General features: G+C 37.0%; 1 protein-coding gene across 2 annotated transcripts in view; it reads right to left on the reverse strand.

Annotated features, from left to right (window-relative positions):
• Positions 1 to 450: 450 nt before the first annotated feature.
• LOC124787994 (tetraspanin-9) overlaps positions 451 to 22,661 on the reverse strand; it is a 538,570-nt gene continuing 516,359 nt past the window's right edge. Inside the window, exons 7-8 of one of the 2 annotated variants that reach the window (XM_047255029.1) lie at positions 21,350 to 21,474; positions 451 to 2,158 (exon numbers count right to left, since the gene is read on the reverse strand). In XM_047255029.1, the coding sequence (XP_047110985.1) occupies positions 2,066 to 2,158; positions 21,350 to 21,474 (218 nt within the window). In that variant the 3' untranslated portion in view covers positions 451 to 2,065. The remainder of the gene's footprint in view (positions 2,159 to 21,349; positions 21,475 to 22,661) is intronic. The other variant, XM_047255028.1, reaches the window with a different exon arrangement.

Raw genomic sequence — 22,661 nt, forward strand, 5'->3', positions numbered from 1 at the left:
CTGACGCATGCGTGGCAATACTATCAGTGTGCTATATAAGGCGGAGTGAAGAACATCTTTGTCAGTCTTCTATGGCTCACCTGAAGATGACTGGCAAGTGTCCAGTTGAAATATCATGGAATGAAGTTCACAATGACAGACTGCAATCCCAAATTCTATTTGAATAAATGTTATTTAGTTCCTCTCTGCTGCAACCTTACATTTTCCCTGATTTTCCAGAGATTAACTTGCATTCTGGTTGACACAGTGTCAGAAAATCCTTAATTCAGTTCCACAGTAAGTTAAATTTTCTACACATATTTTCAAAGGCAGAGTGTAAGCCATTCATTTGGCAGTTCAGCATACGAGGCATAAACATAACCTTAAATAAAAGGAATAGGGCTCAATGTGTACTTCATAAAATATGTAGTATCACAGACATTTTCATTTTCAAAAACTATTTTAATACAAAATTTTGCATCCACTTTTAACAATAAAACATTAGTCATTGCCTGAATACAATAAACATAAATAAGTATAATACCTGTCCTTCAAATTATGTACAATAGTCTTAAAAAAATATGGAATGGTAATTAATTATGTTTTCTTAAACAGCTTATTTACAGGAATTCATTCATTTATTTATTTGTTTATTCTAGTCTGAACTATTTATTTCAACAAAAATGTATCCTATTAATATAAACAGAAGTTTTAAATAGTTTATTTCACATTACAATAAACTAGACTCTTCATGGAACATTGTGACTGTATTGGAAAGCAAACACATATTTGAAAATCAAAAGCTGACTTCTTTCCAGTGCAGGTTAAATTAGAGGCTATTTTATGTGAAAAATCTTAACCTGTATTATATATGCAATTTAATAAATAATACTACACATACTGAACACTAAAATATCAGTTACCATTGAATAACTGAATTGTATTCAGAAGTGAAGAATTTCTTTTCAAAAAGGAAATAATATTTAGGTATTTCTTTCAGCACTATACAAAATTTAGCAATATATCAATCTACATTTATGCCTAAATAGTGGTTTGATTAAAAATGGTTGTCCTGGAGCCAAATTCTTGCTCTGTAGCTTTACATCTAGTGAGAAAGACACGTCAATATAGTAAATTATCATTGGTGGGTACTACAGAGAAAATATTTTCAATGAATTACATTTTCATATCAGTTTGATGATTCACTAGCAAATAAATAATACCAAATGATGATGGAAGAAAATTTTAACACCAGCTCAGAATAAATGCATGCAAAACAGTGAAGTCCATTACAACTTAAAATACTAGAGGAAAATTGTGTATTAAAATGTATTACTCATTCAATAAGAGATTCAAATTTGTTTAATAGAGGACAAAATTTTTTTGTGTCAGTTCAATGAAAGTCATGTCAGTTCACAACTGAAATTCTTCTAGATCAAATGGAATCCTGTTAGGTATGTGTAGGCAAAAAAACTTGAAAACTATAATTATGAGTTTAGGCCAGTACCTGTATTAATTGAGACAATACTTCTCAGACTATGCAGTTACACCATTGCACATTACGAACAGTCAATTGCTGTCACTACATGTAATCAAATTTCTTGAGCCAGTAGCAACAATCTTCCAAGAATGAAAATATTTTGCACCATATAAATTTCTGATAAGAAATTTGTGTGTGTGTGTGTGTGTGTGTGTGTACTAGCTCAGATCAGAAATTAATACACATTTTGCATCCCTGGAAGAAATATAGCTTTTGGTGCACTGAAAATATGCTAGCATAGACACTGGTATAATCTCAAACAATATGCTCACACTCAAGAACATAGAGTGGCTCTATGCATAGTGTTTGCATCAAGTTTTTTTCTTTAAAAAAATCTGTTGCATCAAGATTTTTTCTTAAAAATAAAAATATCATTTGTAGTCATACAATTAATTACTTCCAGGATTATCTCATATCTATTGGAAATTCATCACTCTTCACATCACATTTACAGAACATTTCTGTATACTCTGCTATTCAGTTTCTTATCCCACAATATCACCTCACAGATACATTTCAGAAACATGATGTTGGCTGCTTCACATGCTATGAATTTGGGTGATATGCTTTGTAGGCATGAGTAGACCTCTTATGCCGCACAGTGCAGAAAAGGAGCATTGATGAAATCAGGCCAAATAACTGCAAAGAAACATGATTTTCACCAGAATTAAATCAAATAATGAAGTACACTACTAAAAATTAGAAATATTGAGTCGTAGTATTCATGGAAACTATTTTTGTGGGGAGAAGATTAGTATGTTCAACAATATTTGTATCTGTAGAGTATTAGTTGTACAAAAAACATTATGGCAATAAATGCTTGTAGACATATGAGAACACAAACTCAGTTTAAGGTAAGCCCTAAAGTAAAACAAAGTAGAGTACACTTTCATAATATCTGCCATGCATGAATTCATTTACTGTCTCATGCTGTGTTTGATATTACTTCCACTTTTTTAAAGTGTAACCTATTTCACATTTTATCATCTTAAGGTATGGCCAGTAGTGTCACCCACCTTTCTACAAATGTCTGTTACCTTTTTGATGCCCTTTCCCATGTAGGGAGTTTCTGAGATTTAGTAGAATGTCAATAGAACAATTTTACCCATGATATTGATCACTTAATGAATTAAAGATGGCATTATTTCTTTATTCATTAGTCTTTTGGAAAATCTAATGCAGTTTGCAATGACTTCCCCTCCTTGCCAACCTCTTCACCCCTGAGCAGCACATACACCAAACATCATTGATTATTTGTTTGATGTTTTCCAACCTCTGCCTTCCTTTACATCTTAAGAATTCTACAACTTCCTTTAACTCTGTGGAAGTCACACCATATTCATCACATATGTCATATCATCTTGCCCCTTCTTCTTGTCATATTTCCCCCATATTCCTGTTCTTGCAAATTCTGCAGCGGTTCTTCTCATTTCTTATCTTATCAGTCCACTTAATTTTTAGTATTCTTCTGTAACATCATATCTCAAATAATTATGTTCTCCTCTTTTCTGTTTTTCCACCAGTACGTGATTCACTTTCATACAATACTGTGTACCAGATGTACATTCTCATAAATTTCTTCCTCTAATTAAGGTCTTCTTTTGATATTAGTGGGCTTCCTTTAGAAGAGGAGAAAGGTTCTAGTTGTCTGTGTTATTCTTTCTTATACCATCCTTACTTCATCCATTGTGCATTTTGTTCTGAGGTTCAAGAATTCCTTCACTTCATATGTGTTCCCATAGTGTGATGTTAAGCTTGTCACTGATCTTACTTCCACTATTCCTCATTACTTTTGTCTTTCTGTGGTTTACTCTCAATCTGTATTCTGAACCCCATTCAACAGGTCCTGTAATAATTTTACACTTAAAAGAGGGCAGTGATGTCTTCAAGCAAATCCTGTGATTGATATTTTTCACCTTGAATTTTAATCCAACTCCTGGCCTGTTCTTTTATTTCATCATTGCTTCTTTGGCATGCAGGTTGAACAGTTGAGGAGAGTATCTTACAACCCCCCCCCCCCCCCCCTCCTTCCTTCTTTTTTAATGTGAGCACTTTTGCCTTACTCTTCTATTTTTATTGTTTCTTCTTAATTCTTGTATGTGTGGGAATACCAAGACATCAAAACCTCTCTTGTGTCCCAGAGAGAGGATCTTTGGGGCAGAAAAAGCAGAGACTAACAGTGCACTCTTGAGGTTGTAATGGTGTGGAACCTTTGTAAATTTACTCTGTGCAATAAAATATTCATTTAAAATCATGTCTTATATCATTCGGTAGTGATTCAAGTATGCCTTAGCACCCTACTTATGTACTGTATTTATATCCATCTTCCCCTAATTTGTTATCTACTTTTAGGAAACTTTAAAAAAATTTGCATTATTTTACATTGTTGAATGTTTTTTCTTTATCAGCAAATCCTATGAAAGTGTTATTTTTATTAAATCTTGCTCACATTATCAAGTGTAACACCAGAATTACCTCTCTATGGCTTTTACCTCTCCTAAGGACAGAACAAGTCATTTAATGGGTTCTCAATTTTCTTTTCCAATTTTGTGTGTGTTTCATTTCTCAGGAACGTGGATGCATGATCTGCTAAGCTAACTGTATGGTTATTATCACAGTTATTTACCTTTGATAAATTTGAAATTGCATGGATGATATTTTTCCAAAAGTCCTAATGTTTGTCTCCAGTCTCATATATTCTACACACTAATTTTAATAATCATAAGGTTTCCACATTCTCCCAAATGATTTTAGAAATAGTGAATAAGTGTTATCTATCTTCTTCCTGCCTTGTTAGTACACAACTCCTTAGAACTCCTGTCAATCATATTGTAATTATGGATCCTATATGACTTACAAATAAACAGGACATCCTTCTTCTATCATGTCAGCATTCTCACACAATGACAACAAGGGAGGGGGCCAAAATGTATTAGCAGGTGGAGGCAGAGAGGAGTAGGTGGGGGTGGAGGGATGGAGTTGGAGGAGCAGAGGCAGAGGTGGATTAGTCAAAGAGGGATGGAGAGGTAGTCAAAAATGGGGGATATGGCCCACTCCATGGAAAGTAAGCAGTGTAAAACATTTTTGAGATGGAAAACTTACAATCACTTTGTAATTAGTAATCAGCCTGCACTGTATCTGAAACCCTTGAATACACTGAACACAGTCAATTGAACAAACGTGTAGAAAGTTCTACTTGTACAAAATATGTATGTGTTTTGTAAACAGAACAGCACAAACACTGCTCTAATTGAGTTAAATGACTGCAAGTAATCTGCAGAGATTCATGAAACCAAACATACTGAGATTACTAGCATTTGATTCCACCAAACTGGAAATAAAATTCTACAGCTAAATATATCAGATAGTTTATTGGAGCGGTCTAAAAAATATTTCAGAAGCTATTTTCTATAATTCACATTGTTCTAGAATAACATATCATTTCTGACTACAAATACCATTCCAACGCAGATGCCCTCCAGCTTTACTGAAGTAGACCTGAATATACCAATACTTCCACTGTCCATATAAATGATGATCTATCTTCATTGCTCAGATGGATGCAAAATCTGAGGCTAAAACCAAATGTTAAGAAGTCCCAAATAACTTTACTATCTTGTTAGGTGTTCATGAGATCTGAACTTTGATAGCTTTTCTCTCTTACTAATCTCAAATTGTATTTTAATATTAAATTTGATTACATTATATGTACTCTCCATTCCAATAGAGCCATAGTGAGGAGATCCTCCAGCATTTAGAACATGTCAGAAAAATAGGAATGCACAATAAGTACCTACAAAGAAAAACAAATATGGTAATGTAGCTTCCACAGCCCCCCACATGAAATGGTCTCCTCAAAAAAAATTTTAAAAACATTTTCATTTGACCGTTAATGAGTAACTTGTAAAAAAATTCTTTTATATTATTTGTAATTACTTACACATAGGTTGGTACTACTAAGAAATTCAAGAAGTAGAAGATGCTTGGCACCAGTAACTCTTTTAGGCTCCCGTTAAACTGAAATTAATAGTGGTCAAACTTTGTATGACTGATGGGTAGTTATTGGAAATGTGTGTTCCTGAATAATGGACACTTTTCTGGATAAGAGTAAGTGACTAAAGGTTTGTGAAGATTATTCTTATTTGTAGTATTGATTCTAGAAACTGAGCTGTTTGTTTGAAAAACATAGTTTTAATGACAAAAATTTCATTGAGGAATAAATAGATCAGGATGCAGCAGTTATTACCCCTAGTTCCACAAACAGGCCTTTGCAAGATGTTCTTGAGTTCACACTACAAATAATTTTTATATGTACACTTTTGACATTGTCAGCATGGAGGCAATTTGTAGTATTATGTACACTGAATAAATTTTTATCTGCCAAGATCACTAAAATCATTCATTCATATAGATTACCAGAATCAACAATTTTCTGTTGCTATCTTTGGATCTCCAAAAATTGGGACCAAAAATGGTAGGCTACAGCAACTAACATAACAGATTCAGATTCTTTATTCACCATTGACCACCTGAGGTGGAACAGGCAATTTACATGGATATCATACAACATTTTCCTTGAATAGTACCTTAAAGCTAAATGAGCATTGCAAATAGTGCCCATAGATGATAACATACACCATAACATAAGTTAAATACATTCAGTGACATCACATAGTGAAATCCTTAAAAATTAATGTCGATTGATTTTATATTCATAAATTCTGCTATATTGTAAAAAGGATTGATTAGTAACCAATTTAGTAGCTTGCTCCTGACGCTACTTATGTGAGCTGACCAAGAGGAAAATGGAAGTTTATTAAATATTTTTAGACTATTGATTAGATGGGAATTCCCTGTTCTTGTCAGCCTGTGCCTAGGTATGTCTAATTTTGTTTTGCCTCTGGTATTATGGTGGTGTATGTTTTCCCTCATTTCAAAATCTGCTATATTGTTTTTTGCATACAATGCTGAGGCGTATATATAAAGATTAATAACTGTTAATATTTTCAGCTGAATGAACATTGGCCGGCAGTGCTCTGATCTACCAGAATTGCTCATTGCCCTTATCACTTTCTTCTGAATTTTTAGAACTTCAGTGAAGTCAAGATAGTGTCCCCATATCAGCAGTCCATACTCTATATGTGACTGAAAGAGTCCAAAATAAATAACTCTTAAATATTCTTTTGTCACCAGGCTCCTCAGTTTCCACATTAAATACATAACTCGAGAAAATTTTGCGCAGGTATGGTTGATGTGTGTTTCCCATGTTAACTTAGAGTCTATGTGAATTCCTAGAATTCTAACTGCTTTCACCTCTACCTCTTCTGACAATCCTAGTATAATCTGTTGGTTTTTATCAGGATTGCAAAGCAGTGTATTTGATGAGAACCAATTTAGTGCCACTTCCAGACCATCTTGCATCATATCTTGCAGAACTGATATGTTCTCGTGCTGAGCAAGCAAAGTTGTGTCATCAGCATAACAAATAACAGTATTGGGGATACAATGGGGTAAATCATTGACTGCAATTATAAAAAAAGAAGGGCCCAAGGACAGAACCTTGTGGGATTCCTGTCTTAACTTCTAGCAATTGTGAGTCTCTGTTTCTGACAGAGGCAAACTGCTTCCTATTGTTTAGGTATGATTCAATTACTGCCAATGCAGAGTCTTGTATGCCATAGAATTTGAGTTTAGCTAGTAAGATATCATGAGAAATGCAGTCAAATGCCTTACTTAAATCACATAAAAGAAGTGAGGCTTTATTTTTATTCTCGAAGGCTGTTATTACTTCATTCACAATTGAAAGAACAGCAGTGGTGGTATTCCTTCCCTTGCGGAAGCCAAAATGACTATTAGAGAGTAAGTTATGTGACTCAAAGTAGTAGTTTAGTTGGTTATAAATAAGAGATTCAAATATTTTCCAGCAAATGGGAACTATTGAAACTGGTCAGTAATTTTTGAGATCATGTTTGTCCCCTTTTTATACACTGGGATAACTTTCGATATTTTTAGAGTTGTAGGATAGATTCCAAACACTAGACACCTATTAAACAGAAAGGCCAATGGTTCACTAATTATATGCACTGTTTTTTTAATTATGTAATTGGACAACCAAGAGTAGTCCATGCTCTTGGAGTTTGAGAACTTCGCCACTACCTTTGTAATCTCAGTGGGTGTGATTGTCCTCCATTTAAAGGTATTGTTTGCAGGTTGTTGTTGCTTAGGTAGATCACTTGCATTAGTGGTGGTTGTTTCAATTTTGTTCCTAATATCACTTACGGAGTCCATGAAAAAATGATTGACTTTATTTGGGTAAAGAGCTATGCCATGTTTATCATTCCTGCAATGCTCTTCTGCAACAACAATCCATGCAGCTTTGCACTTATTAGGAGCCCCTTCAATGTATCTTTCGTATGCTGTTCTTTTTGCAATTCTAAGCTTAGTTCTGTAGGTTCTCTTACATTCAAGATATGCTTTGTACAATTCATCTTTCTGCTCCATTCCATCTTTAAGAGAATTTTTATACATGTGGTACAACGATAACATATTTTCCCTTGTATTGGTAAGTTCATCTGTGTACCACTTAATGGTTCTCTTTATAGGCTGGATTTTATGATTGATTTTAATAAGAGGAGAACAAGAATACTACAAATCTAAATAAATTTTAATGAAGTTCTCAAAAGCAGTTTCAGTTTTATTTATTCCCACTTGACAGTTATATATACAGTCCCACTTAATATCTCTGAGTTTCTGAATGAACTGGTTTACTACTTCTTCCTTCTGCCCTTCAGCACACACAATTATATACAACATTTGCAAGACATGGAACAACAACATACATATATTTATATCATTACATAATCGTCACCTTCAGTACAGTAAGTGGTGCTGTACAAAGAAAGAAAGTCCATGTTGGTATCATGAGATGTATTAGATGTTGGCATGTCAGTTTTAAAACAACTGCTAGGTACACAAATTTTGTCACGCTGAATACACATGCTCACATTCACCACCAATTTACAATTGACAGATGCCAGTGTGAACATTCTTAGTGATACGTAAGTACATGAGATGGAGCGGTGGTAGTATCATCTCACGTTAGAATAAAGAATGTATCTACTATTCCACATATAAAAATTATCATCATAATACACAATCCTAATCAGTATTTTTCAGTTTATAAAAACTGTCTGTAGAATCATGTGCAACATTCATAAAGCATAATTTATGCATATAATGTAACTGGATAGGTAAAAAATCTACTCACCAAGTGGCAGCAGGAGAACACACACATAGACAAAAAATGTTTTTACATATGCAAGCTTTCAGAGTAAGTGGCTCCTTCTTCCAGCAGAAGGGGCGAAAGGCTACAATTTATACATTAGCCATTTTATATAATTTTAGAAAACTTTTTAAAAAAACTTTTATAAAAATTCTGACCAGTCCTTCACCAAAATTTTTCTTTATACAAAATCACAGTCAATATGACAATCTATAACCACTTAAAGGCTCTCTATGTACAGCTGATGGTATCATATGTGGGCTGATTTTAATACATGCAGGAATAGCTCAGTATCTACAGACACAGATATCATATTTAATGAAGGTGCATGCTTAGCATATGTACCAACAATGCAGCTATTTTATGTTTGTTCTTTTATCATCAATTATGAAGTTAACATGAGCTTACTCATGACAACACTTTGGACATGGTTAGGTGAAATATTGTCACCTATTGCCTATGTACACTCTGATTGCCTGATATCTAGGTGAACACATTTCCAATGTTTGACATAACCAATGTGCAATTGTTACATCACTTGGGACTGAAGTCACTCTTAAACTAAGCCCATGATTTAGCATTACCAACTCATTCTTACATATACCTGTGCTAGAACAAATGTGTTCATGTGGTATTCACCGTAGATGACTAATGCCAAAAAAGCCATCATATAACAGAATATAGCCAGTGACCAAATCATTGTAATTTTAAAAACATTTTTACATCAGTGAAAGAGATTTAACCTAAATATTGGGTGACAAGTTTGTACTTAGATGTTGGGTAATCCTGAGTTTACTAGACATTGAACAAAGTGTTGTTGAAAGTAAGTTCTTTTATGCATTACACCTTATGAAAAGAGAAAAATACATAGTTCACTGGTTCAGTTAGGAGCAATTGTAATCCCATGCGATAAATTAATTGTGCCACGATACATCAAATGTGGAAGAGATTTCACCTAAACATCTGGTGACTAAATTGCAGATAATCAAATGACATATTGTTGTATACAAGCTAGTTCAAACAGCATATTTGCCAACAAAAATATTAGTTATAACTCCATTGGTAAATAGATACAGAGTGTATTTTCCAGATGAAAAATGTAATAATGTATTAATTCCATATTTGAAATGTGTGGTAACAGCTGTAATTAAATTAGCTCACATATGGCATTATGAAACATATACAAGATTTTTTTAAAAAGTTTCAGGTTCATATCATGTAATTTGTTATTAAGAACTGTAAAAAAAAATCAAAAACTGTGTGATAATGCAATTCTGTATTCAAATTTTTCTTAAGGAATTGTTATAAAAATGTTTTTAAAATTATGATGATTTGGATACTGTCCATATTCTGTTACATGATGGCATTTTTGACATTAGGCATCTAAGGTGAATACCATGTCAACACACTTGTTCTAGCAGGCATTTGTAAGAGTGAGCTAGTATGCTAAATCATGCACTCAATTTAAGAGCAATTGTAGCCCCACATAGTGTAACAACTGTACTTTGGTTATATTAAACACTGGAGAAGTGTTCACCTAGACATCAGGTGATCAGATTGTACGTAGGCAATAGGTAATGATATTTCACCTGGACTTTGATTGACGTGTTGTCATGGGTAAGCTAATGTTAATATCATAACTGATGACAAAAGCACAAAAATTAAATAGCTCCATTGTTGGTATATATGCTCTGAATGTATTCTTGATTATGAATCATATCTCTGCCTGTAGATACTGAGCTATTCCTGGATGCATTAAAATCAACCCACATATGATACCATCAGCTGTACATAGAGAGCTTTTAAGTGATTATAGATTGTCATGTTAATTGTGATTTTTATAAAGGAAAACGTGGCGAAGAATTATTCAGAATGCTTATGAAAGCTTTTAAAAAAATTTCTAAAATGGTATAAAGGGGTTTATGTATAAATTAAGTTGTATGAATCTTCCACATGATTTTACAGACAGGTTTTTTTTAGCTGCAAAATACTGATTTGGCTTGTGTATTATGATAATAATTTATATATAAAAACAAAGATGAGGTGACTTACCGAACGAAAGCGCTGGCAGGTCGATAGACACACAAACAAACACAAACATACACACAAAATTCAAGCTTTCGCAACAAACTGTTGCCTCATCAGGAAAGAGGGAAGGAGAAGGGAAGACGAAAGGAAGTGGGCTTTAAGGGAGAGGGTAGAAGTCATTCCAATCCCGGGAGCGGAAAGACTTACCTTAGGGGGAAAAAAGGACAGGTATACACTCGCACACACGCACATATCCATCCACACATACAGACACAAGCAGACATATTTAAATGATAATAATTTAGACATACATAATTATATTTAATAGTATATCCAAACATTAATCTAATATGAGATGATAATATCACTTCATAATACCACTGCACCATCTGATGTACTTTTGTATTGCTAAGAATGTCTCCACTGGGATCTGTCAATTGTGAAGTGATGATAAATGTGAGCACTTGCAATCAGCATTATAACACGTGTGTACTTAGCTGATATTTTACAACTGACATGCTGACTTCTAGTAGGTCTCATGATAACCTACATGGACAGGCATTGTATAGCACCACTTACAGTACTGGAGGAGAAGATTGTGTATTGATGTAAACATAAGTGTGTTGTTGTACCATGTATTGCAAATCTTGAATATAATTACGCATACTGTGATGTTAGTTACTGTATCCTAGCATGTTTTGCACATCAAAAGATGGCAATAAAGAATTGCTGAAACTGGTCATCTATATGAATTAATGATTTTTAGCAATACTGGCAGTTGAAAATTTATTCCGTGTTCATAATCCTTATGTTTTTCGATCCAGGACACTTTGGCTTGTCTTGAACAGTTACCCTACAAAATATGTCCCATGCGACATTATGCAACAAAAGTAAGTGTGGTATGCTTCACCCAGTTGAATTTATTATCAAGCTGTAATCTAAAGAATTTAATACTGTCAACATGTTCTGGCTGCTTGTTATATTTTAGGCATATACTGGTGGCAAATTTTGAAGTTTAGTGGTAAAGAATTGACTAGGAACCACTTATTAATGTCCACGAGAACTTCATTAACTAATCTTACCCTAATCAAGACTATAGGCCCACTTGATTTGCTACTTATTACAGTGTTTGTATCATCTTTAACAAACAAACAAAAATTGGCATCAGAAAATTATAAAGAACTTGGGCGCAACTTTCCATGCACTGGATTTACTCCACTTGCTTCTATAATGCCCAGAATTTTTTAAAACGTATTTTCACAGGATGTGAAATTTAACTTGTTCAGTCACCCATTCTGTCAAACTATCAATGTTGGCCTGTAATCCAATACAGCATGAATAATGGGAGTAACAGATGATTATAATTTACTAAAAATGTTTGTTTGGATGATGTCTCACACAGTTGGCAGCCCTGCAACCAAGAGACTAGCACAAGTTTTGGTGTTCTCATAAAGATAAGTCATTTTAGATTATAACAACATTTAATTCCTGACCTCATCGGCAGTGACCATGCTCCCTTCCACCTCACTATCTCTGGTGGTTGCCATCCCTGCCCTGCTCCTCACCCTGACATCCCTCCTAAACTTGTCCACGATTACTCCCGCGCCAACTGGGATGCCTACCGGGACTCCATACACACCCAGGTCGAACGCCACAACATTGCCCTCCAATCTCCTGATGACATCTCCTGCACCGCTGCCTTCCTGCACCAAACCTTGTCCGACGCCGTCGCCACCGATATCCCTATCAAAGCCATCCACCCTCACCACCCAGCCCTGCCTCCACAGGCCATCCTTCACCTTTGTGAATCCCTCTGCCTCTACCTCTCTTTTCTCTGTACTCATGACCACAACACACTCCCCCGCTACCGGCAATTACAATGACACACCCGCAACATGCTTACTGCGAAGAAATGCCATGCTTGGTGACAGACATGTACAAAACTCAATGCCACGCTCCCAATCAACTCTTTCAAGTATTGGTCTGCTTTCCACTGCCTTACTGGGACCTGCCCTCCCTCATAATACCCTCTCCTCCCTGATAGCTGTCCCTTTCCTGACCAATCTCAGTAAGGCCAACCACTTTGCCTCCCACCTATCCGATGTCTTTTCATTCCAGATGATCCCCAATTTGATTATTCCCTCTTCCCTGACATCATCGACCATACGGATACCTCAGTTCCTCCCCTTGCTCCTAGTTTCCAGTACTCGGGCCACACACCACCAATTGAACTTAATACTCCAATCATTACACAGGACTTCAGCCACACACACTGCACTAAACGCCGCTCCCGGCCATGACAATGTTACCTACCGCCATCTCAAACACTGCCCTCCCTCCTTCCTTGCAGCCTTGGCACCCTCTACAATGTAATCCTTCTATCTTGACCTGTGGAAAACCTGCTGTATCCTGATGTTCTCCAAATCCAACAATTCTCCATTTGATGCCTCTTCCTATCGCCCTAAATGTCTCAACTCTGTGTTCAGCAAGTTCTTGGAATCCATCCTTACCCAATGCATCAATCACCATCTCCACCGACACCATCTCCTCCCCAACAAACAATGTGGCTTTTGACCTTCCTTCTCTGCTGATGAATAACTCCTATGCCTCACTCATATCCTCTTCCTCCAGCTTAACTCCTGTCACTCCACCATTTTTGTCTCCCTTGACCTCGAAAAAGCCTACAACGTCTGGCATCCCAGTCTCCTATTTAAACTCCAGACCTACACCCTTCCTATCAACTATGTCCGTCTGATTGTCTCCTTCCTCTCCTGCCACCCCTCCTATGTTACCATCCATAACGCAGATTCCCACACCTTCTACCACTCCGCGAGTGTGCCCCAGGGCTCTGTCCTCTTCCCTCTCCTCTATCTCCTGTAGAAGGCAGATATGCCCCAACCCCCACCCCTCCAGTACACCTCCTGCAGTATGGCGATGACACTGTCTTCCTTGCCCTCACTTCTATCCTACAATGGTCCCAGCACCTTCTCCAGTATCACCTTGACCTTTTTGCTGCATGGTGTAACTTGTGACTCCTTAAAATCAGTCCTTCCAAGACCCACGCAATCGTCATAGGTCATACCACTCACTCCTTCTGGCTCCTTGACTTTTCCCTTACCATCTGCACCCATCCTGTCTGTCTCTCCCCCACCCTCACCTACCTTGGCCTCACCACTGACTGTCACCTCACCTGCTCTATCGAATCCAAAGCCTGCACCCACCTCCAACTCCTTAAAAACTCTTCTCTGGCCGGACATGGGGCTGAACCCCTCTACCATGCTCCACACCTACAAATCCTTAATCCATCCCATCCTCTGTTATGCCAGTCCCACCTGGATATCCACCCCCCCCACCCCCCCACCCCCCTCCGCAAATTGTGTAAGTCCCTCCAGATCCTCGAGTACCATTCACTCCACCTAACCTTCTGAATACACCTCCCATCCCCCATGTGGATCCCCTACGACCCAATTCCTTTCCCCCATCTGCTCCTTTTACTCGAACATATCTGCATCCTCTACACCTCCCGCCGACTTGATCCCCCTCATCCCCTGGTTGCTCCTCTCCTCTCCAACACATGCCCTCTGCCGCACCTTCACCACTGTCTCCCCCCCCCCCTACCCTCCACCTCTACACCCTTCATCTCCTTTCCCAAGGTGGTTTCCATCAACTCCCCCTCCTGGATGATGCCCTCTCTTCCTCTATTTATCCCTCCTATCAACTGATCCTCACCTCACCCTCCCTTCCTCTGTCCTTTTCCCAGGCTCCCTCTCCCCCTCCTTCCATCTTGTTTTTCCCTGCCTACCCTCTCTCTGACTCCCTTCTCTCCCCAAAGTCCTTTTGTTCTCCCCTCCACTGCCTTTCCCACTCTTTGTGTCCACTCAGCCCCCCCCCTTTTACTATGTCCCCTCCCTCCATTAACTCCCCCCATTTTTTCCTTTTCCTCTCCTCCTCCCTTTTCCCCCTCATTGATCCAGGTTCCTTCCCCCCATCTGCCGCCATTTCAGAGTGCTCAGTATTGTGCATCCCCTGTCAGTGTTGCGAACAGCCACCATACTGTCGCTAGTTATGTTTTTTATCTTGTGAGAACAGAAACCAGACTGTCACCGTGTTTTTTAATTGTGCCTGTCTATTTACTATGTGTTTTAATCAGCATCACCAACTGTTTGTTTTTATATTTTTTTCCTATCTTTTTCTCCATGTTTCAGTTTCGATTCCCCCCCCCCCCCCCCCCCCCCCTCTGCCCTCTCGGGGGTTGGGGGGGAATCGAAATCCAATTAAAAAAAAAAAACATTTAGTTAAGTACTGATTACAAGGTAAAAAGGTGTTTTAGTGTGCTTTTTAAGTGTACCATTAAAGGTTTAATTTTTCTTAGGTAATATAGCAGAAAACGCGAAAAGATCATATAGTCAGGTTGTAGTCATATTTTATGTTTACGTTTTGTTGCAGCAAATCTATAGAATTTTGTTTAATTGTTCTTTACTCTCTCCAGCAATTCAACTGTAGTGTATCTCTACATTATTTAACTCAAATTTCCAGAGAGTAGTGTTAAGTTTAATTTGTTCTTTCAGAAACTTTGCACTGTTGTTTTTGTTTACATACAGTTGCATATACGCCAAACTTGTGGAATCATATTTTCGTGTTTATCTGTAATTTTACTGACTTATTCTTAAAAAAGCTATTACGTTTATCATGAGTTAAAAGTACTTGACTTGCATAGAATTGTTATGTCGCAGCTTGTGACAGGTGATCTAGTTTTTTCCATGTGGGTGACTGTAGTGGTGTGGGAGTAAGGGAAGTGAATGAGACTCGTCAGTGGTTTTGTAGGATGTGAAGTAGAGATGGAAAGATACTAGAACAGGAGGGGAAAATTTCTGCCCTTCAGGCTGAGTTAGACCAGGCTAGGAGAGATCTTGACAGGTTCAGGAGGGAGAAGGGTAAAAAGAGGTGGGAAGTGGCAACAGGCAACAGGAGAACCAGGCCTAGAACTCACTCTGACACTTTTTTGGTGAATGTGGAAAATAGATTTAACCTGTTGCTTCAGTTAGAAGCTGGTGAGCCTCAAGCAGTTGCAGGTGTAGAAGGGCACACAAACTTTCAGCAGCAAATTAAAACGTAAGAATGTAGGGAAATCTGTAAAGAGAAAGAAAGTGTTGTTGTTCGGTAGTTCCCATGGAAAAGTTGTTGGCCAACTTTTGCAGGATGAACTAGGATCAGAATACCAGGTCACCAATTTCTTAAACCTAGTGCTGGTCTGGAGCAGGTGACAGAATTTAGGGTCACTTTGCAGAGATTTCACTAAGGAAGACACCATGGTTTAGTGGGTGGGACAGGTAATAGTATTAACAGAGATCCTGGGTACAGTACAGAGTGTGACCTGGCAAAGAGTGCATCAGCACTGAAGCATACCAGTGTTGTGTTTGTATCTGTTCTTACACGCCACGACTGACCTCATTTGAAGTCTTCTGTCAGGAGAGTTAATTTGGAGTTAGAATGGCTGCTTATGTCGTGTACAAGGTCACACATTGGTGGGGTTCCTGTTGATTCTCTCAATAGGTGAGATTATACTAGGCATGGCCTTCACCTCAACAGGAAAGGGAAGGGTAAACTGAGTGGGGAAAATAGCACGAAAGTTAAAGGGAGAAGGCACTATCATGAGTGATAAAAGTACCAGTGGTAATAAGATTCAGAGAAGACCTTTTTTTAGGGTAGGGAGGACAGAATGGACCAAGTTTTAAGAAAGGTTAGGATTGAGACAAACCTTTAGTTTGAGAAAGAAACCAAAAAACATAATTCTAGCTTATTAAATGAACATAAACAGCTGTTGGTTAAGAATTTTCAATGATCAGCAGAAATTTCAACTCTACCAAATTTTAACTCAGTCAATGTGAAATGTCAGCTGTCTTTATTGCATCAGAATATTTGAGGACTAGAAATAAAATTAATGAATTAATTATCTGCGTAGATGAATACGAGTCCTCAAACCCAATTGACATAATCTGCCTCTCTGAACATTATGTGACGACTGATATAGAACTTTTAAGTGTTACAGAATTTAGGTTAGCATCTCACTTTTGTAAAGCATAAATGGAGGAAGGAGCAGTTGCCACATTCATCAGGAACTGTCATAAATTTAAGAACATTGACATTCATAAATTTTACCTAGAACAGCATATGGAAGCATATGCAACAGAAGTAGAATTTCATAAAAAATCCTTCATGATGTTAAGTGTATATCGAGTACCTGCATGTAACTTTAATCTGTTGGTAAACCACCTTGAAGCTGTACTGCCCCATTTAACAACCAAAAACAAAGAAATAGTGGTTGCTGGTGACTTCAATATAGATTTCTGTTGTAACTGTGACCGGGATGGTCGCGGAGTAGCAATGACAGAAAGTGCGTCAGAACCCACGGAGAGGCCCAGAAACAACAACACAACGGGAGAGGATGGATACAACCAACGAAGGACAGAATGAATACAACAAGATCGAACAATGGAGTCACAAGGAAACAAACACGTCCACTCGTACACAGAACAAGGAAGTAAGCTGTCTGGCGCAATGAGAGGTGTAAACCAACGTACGCGAAATTAGACTGGCTGGCTGAGCGAGAGGCAGGCACTTAAGTACGCTATCGGGGGCACCGCTATTGGCTGCTGGGACCACGTGTTCCACTGTGGCACCCTCACACTAAAATCAGGCCAGGAGGCGTGCGCCACCACAGCTTACAGCACGATGGTGCAGAGACCTCTATGGGTGTTCAACGTCCATATCGTCTGGCGCGGATTCAAGTTCCGCGGCGCGCTGTACCTGAATTTCCTTAAAGACTCTCCCAATACTAACTTATTTGAGTTAGTAACACTATCATTGAACTTAATTCCCACTGTAAAGTTCCCAACTAGGGTAGACAATTGCTCACAAACAGCCGTTGATAATACTTTTATAGAAAAGTTCTATGAACAAAATTATATTACAAAACCAATAGTCAATGGCGTCTCAGACCACAACATGCAGTTCCTTCGGATAAATGTTATTACTGAACAGGATATAAGATCTGTTAAATCTGAACACAAGAGGGTAATCAATAAGCCAAAAATTGATTATTTTAGGAAACTCCTTGGAGACATTCACTGGAGTGATGTTTACAGTACTCATAGCATGAATGAAAAATATAAAACTTTTGATAATAAAGTGCTTACCTTATTTTTCCCCCAAAACTAAGCAAGGTTACAGCAAAGTCTATAAAGAACTCATGGATTACTCAAGGAATAGAGGTATCTTGTAAAACAAAAAGAAAACTGTATCTGTCAATCCAAAACAGTTCTGATGTTGATGCTATAGCACATTGCAAGAAATACTGCTAAACATTAAAGACTGTAATATGGACATCAAAGCAAATATATTACAAGGAAAAGATAGTCACATTAGATAACAATGACAGTATAGGATATTGTGAAGGAGGAGACCGGTAGAACCAGACTTAAAGAGGAGCAAAACATGATACATTGGTGACAAATGTGTATAGTGTTGCAGAACTGTTTAACAAACATTTTATAACTGTTACTGAAAAGATGGGGTTGTCAGGTTCTGTAGATGCTACTACGGAATACCTCAGACCAGACATTTCAAGTAACTTCCATAATATGAATTTGACCCTCTCTACCCCAGCAGAAGTAATGTCCATCATAAAATCTTTAAAATCAGAAACACCTAGTGGGTATGATGAAATATCAACGAAGTTAATTAAAGAATGTGATTCTGAGTTAAGTAAGATATTGAGCTATCTGAGTAACCAGTCATTTATCAGTGGAATATTTCTTGGCTGGTTGAAATATGCTGAAGTTAAGCCACTATTTAAGAAGGGAGATAAAGGAAAAGTGTGAAATTTCTCTCCAATTTCACTTTTGCCAGCATTATCAAAAACTTTAGGAAAGGTAATATTCAATCAGCTTTATCAACATCTTATCACAAATAAGGTCACAGTTCGGATTTCTAAAGGGTTCTGATATTGAGAAGGCTACCTACAGTTACAGCGAAAGTGTACTCAATTCATTAGACAAAAAATTGCAGGCAACTGGTATATTTTGTGGCCTGTCAAAGGCATTTGACTGTGTAAATCACACTACCCATTTAAAAAATATTAGTATATTATGGCGTAACAGAAAATGCTGCAAAATGGTTCAAATCTTATATCTCTGGCAGGAAACAAAGGGTGTTATTAGGAAAGAGACATGTATTAGGCTATCAGACATCATCCAATTGGTAACTAATTACATGTGGAGTCCCACAAGGTTTTATCTTAGAGCCCTTACTTTTTCTTCTGTGTATCAACGACCTTTCACCAGTAACATTACCATATGCCAAGTTCGTTTTGTTTGTCGATAATACAAACATTGCAATAAATAGCAAATCAAGTGCAGTCTTAGAAAGACCAGCTAATAAAATATTTGTGGACATTAATCACTGATTCCTAGCCAATTCTTTGTCACTAAACATTGAAAAAAAAAAAAAAAAACCACTACATGCAGTTAAGAACTTGTAAGGGGTGTCCCATGAGTATATGCCTAACATATGATGACAAACAGATAGAAGAAGTGGACAGTATTAAATTCTTGGGATTACAGCTTGATGATAAATTCAACTGGGAGGAGCACACCACAGAACTGCTGAAGCACCTAAACAAATCTCTATTTGCAATGTGAATTCTGTCAGCCATAGGGGATATAAAAATGAAAAAGCTGGCATAATATGCTTACTTTCACTCCATAATGTCATATGGATTATTTTTTTGGGTAATTCATCAAACCAAGCCAAAGTTTTCTGCATACAAGAAAGGGCAATAAGAGTTTTATGTGGTGTAAACTCAAGAACATCTTGCAGAGGCCTGTTTCTGGGACTAGGGATACTAACTTCTGCTTCCCAACATATTTATTACTTAATGAAATTTGTCATTAAAAATATATCACTTTTTCAAACCAACAGCTCAGTTCATAGAATCAATACAAGAAATAAGAATAATCTTCACAAGGCTTTAAAGTCACAAACTCTTGTACAAAAAGGTGTGCATTATTCAGGAACACACGTTTTCAATAACTTTTCAGCAGCCATAAAAAGCTTAACAATCAATGACATTCAGTTTAAGAGAAGCCTACAGGATTTATTGGTGGCCAACTCCTCCTACTCCAATAAGTATTGTAGTAGTTCTATAATATGTTTATTACCTTGTAAACAAAAAAAAATTAATTTTAAATTCAGTGCATTAATGTGATCTTAGTAAATGAGTGTTGTAAAATGATCCTTTCATATAGTGTTCATTATATATTCTGAAAAAAATCACGATCATTCCACCTGGGACCTGTGGAAGATACATTAGCTTATTTGCTTTAGTTGTAAATATTTGTCACGTGTTATTGTTTTCTAACACGATTTACATCCTGGAGGCCCTCCTCACTATGGATTAATTGGAATGAAAGTAAATCTAATCTAATCTAACCACTCTTTTGACCATGACAGTGACCCACGCTCCCTGTTAGAGAGATTTGGCCAAGCTAGGTACATGACTACTATGTATCATGATGTCTATTTTGTTGGTTTCTTCATGTGCAAACTTCCAAGAACTTTACATCACCAATAAGTTTCCAGACATCTTATCATAACTGCAGCACAAAGCCTCACTTAGCTAGTAACCTAACTGTACCCACCCACAAAACCAAAATATACTCAATCTCTGGCCTCATGCTGCTGTGTGCCTCTGGAACAAACTATGCTGCCCAGTATGCTGAATTCAGTAGCCTGTTCCATTTATGAAAATGCTGAAAGCATTCTTTTTGTCATTATATAATATTTCCTTTGAAATGAACATAATGGACATTTCTCTCTGTCAAACAGTGAAGTAAATGGTCACTTTTACTTCTAGTTACACTTATTTCTCCTTCATTTTGTCAATCAGCAAATTGATTATTTTTCTTTCCTTCTCACTTCCACTTTTTCCCACATTTTTCTTTCTCTCCCATTCACTGCTGCATGGGCACACAGTTTACATCCACCTAACTAAATTATTTTAGTTTTTTCTGCAAAGTAATCACTATTTTTACATGTATGTAATGGCTATTTTAAACTATTCAATTTTCCCTTAAATGCAACACCTTTCATAACGTATACTCCATAAAGATATTACAGAAAATATAAAGAATGCCTTTTCAGATGTAAGGGAGGACCTTATGGATTTAATATGGCCAGAATAGACAAAAAATTAATAAATAAAAGAGAGGGAATGTGGGTTAGCAGCTCAGCAGCTATGGTGGAAGGGGGTCAGCAGATCTGACAATTCTTGAAATTTCCACTCTTTTACGTTTCCTAATTGAACAGTCTGTCAATTTAGACAAATAGTTTGCATTCATTAGCTAACAACAGAACTGTAATTATTAATTCTGTTTTTTTCCACCTCTTTTACAATGCCACAGAACATTTTAAACGTTATTTGTGAAATTCTACTCCAGAATGCCAACATTTGGGTAATTTACCTGGAAGAATGCAACCACAAGTCCAATAACTCCAACAAGATGTAGTCTTTCTACAAACCACATTTGCACTTGCTCTGCACATCCTTTGTCATACCAGACATCTGCTGTTCCATTCCGTCCACAATCTGAAAATGAAAAACAATTGTACATGAAAAATTAGCAACAATCCAATGTAGTAAAATCCTTTTCCTGGCAAGATTTATGCAGTATTCTGATAACTACACTGCTAAACTACAGCCTTTTTTCTTTAAAAACAGTAATCATAAATTAATTCCTGAAGATTACTTAGGGTCAGTACAATATCTGGAAGGCCAGTTCAAAATCATTTTTGAAAAAGTGACAGTTTTATGAAAAGGATAGTTGCTAGTCACCATATAGTGGAGATGCTGAGCTACAGATACACATGTGTGTGCGCGTGCATATCTGTCATCCATTTTTGACAAAGGCTAGTAGGCTGGAAGCTTATTTTGTGACAGTCTTTTTGTTGTGCCTATCTGCTACTCAGCATCTCAACTGAAGTCATCAACATGAATTCACAATGCAAATGTTTCTACTCAGACATGAGGTGGCAAAACTGCAGAACCTGAGTTACAACTTATGTTGTCAGAAATTCTGTTTGACACATTTTGTCCATTGTGTCTCGCCACAATCCAACTCAAAAATTAACTCAGAGGTAAGAGATTTTCATTCAATTTATATTTTAAACAATAGGCCTATAGGCAAAGATGGAAATCAATTTCTCCATGGTGATTATGTTAAGAATTTCATTTTATTTTTTTGTTTTTGCAACAACAAACAATGGAATGACCTGTACCTTACAAAAGTTATGAGTCAACCGACATGTATTCTTCATTCTTCATTGAAAGACTATTTTTTTTAACTCACGTATTCTTTTCTTGGACTGTACAAATAATATTCCAACCTCAGTCTTTCCTTCTCACCCCCTATGGTAAGTCTCCCCTGACCTGCAGTTCTGGGTGACTTTCTCAAAATCTACCCATTTTTCTAGACCTCTCCAGTCCTTTTCCTTCACCTTTCTTCCTCCCCCTTCAACCCTCATGCCTGAAGAAGGAGCCACTGGCTCCTTAAGCTACCAATCACAACAGTCTTATGTTGTGTGTTCTGTCGCCATTTGGTGAGTAGATTTTTTATCTATCCAATTAAATAATTTTATCTATAATTGATTGTTTTCATCGTTAAATACATAAGATAGAGTGCAGTTGTAAGAAGTGTTGTAACCTCATTTCTGGGGTAACAAGGCATATGACATATAAGCAAGAAATGCTAGAAGACTCTCATATGTGGATGTACC

This window comes from Schistocerca piceifrons, chromosome 3 (assembly GCF_021461385.2).
Source record: "Schistocerca piceifrons isolate TAMUIC-IGC-003096 chromosome 3, iqSchPice1.1, whole genome shotgun sequence".
In the NCBI taxonomy this organism is placed as follows: Eukaryota; Metazoa; Arthropoda; class Insecta; order Orthoptera; family Acrididae; genus Schistocerca; species Schistocerca piceifrons.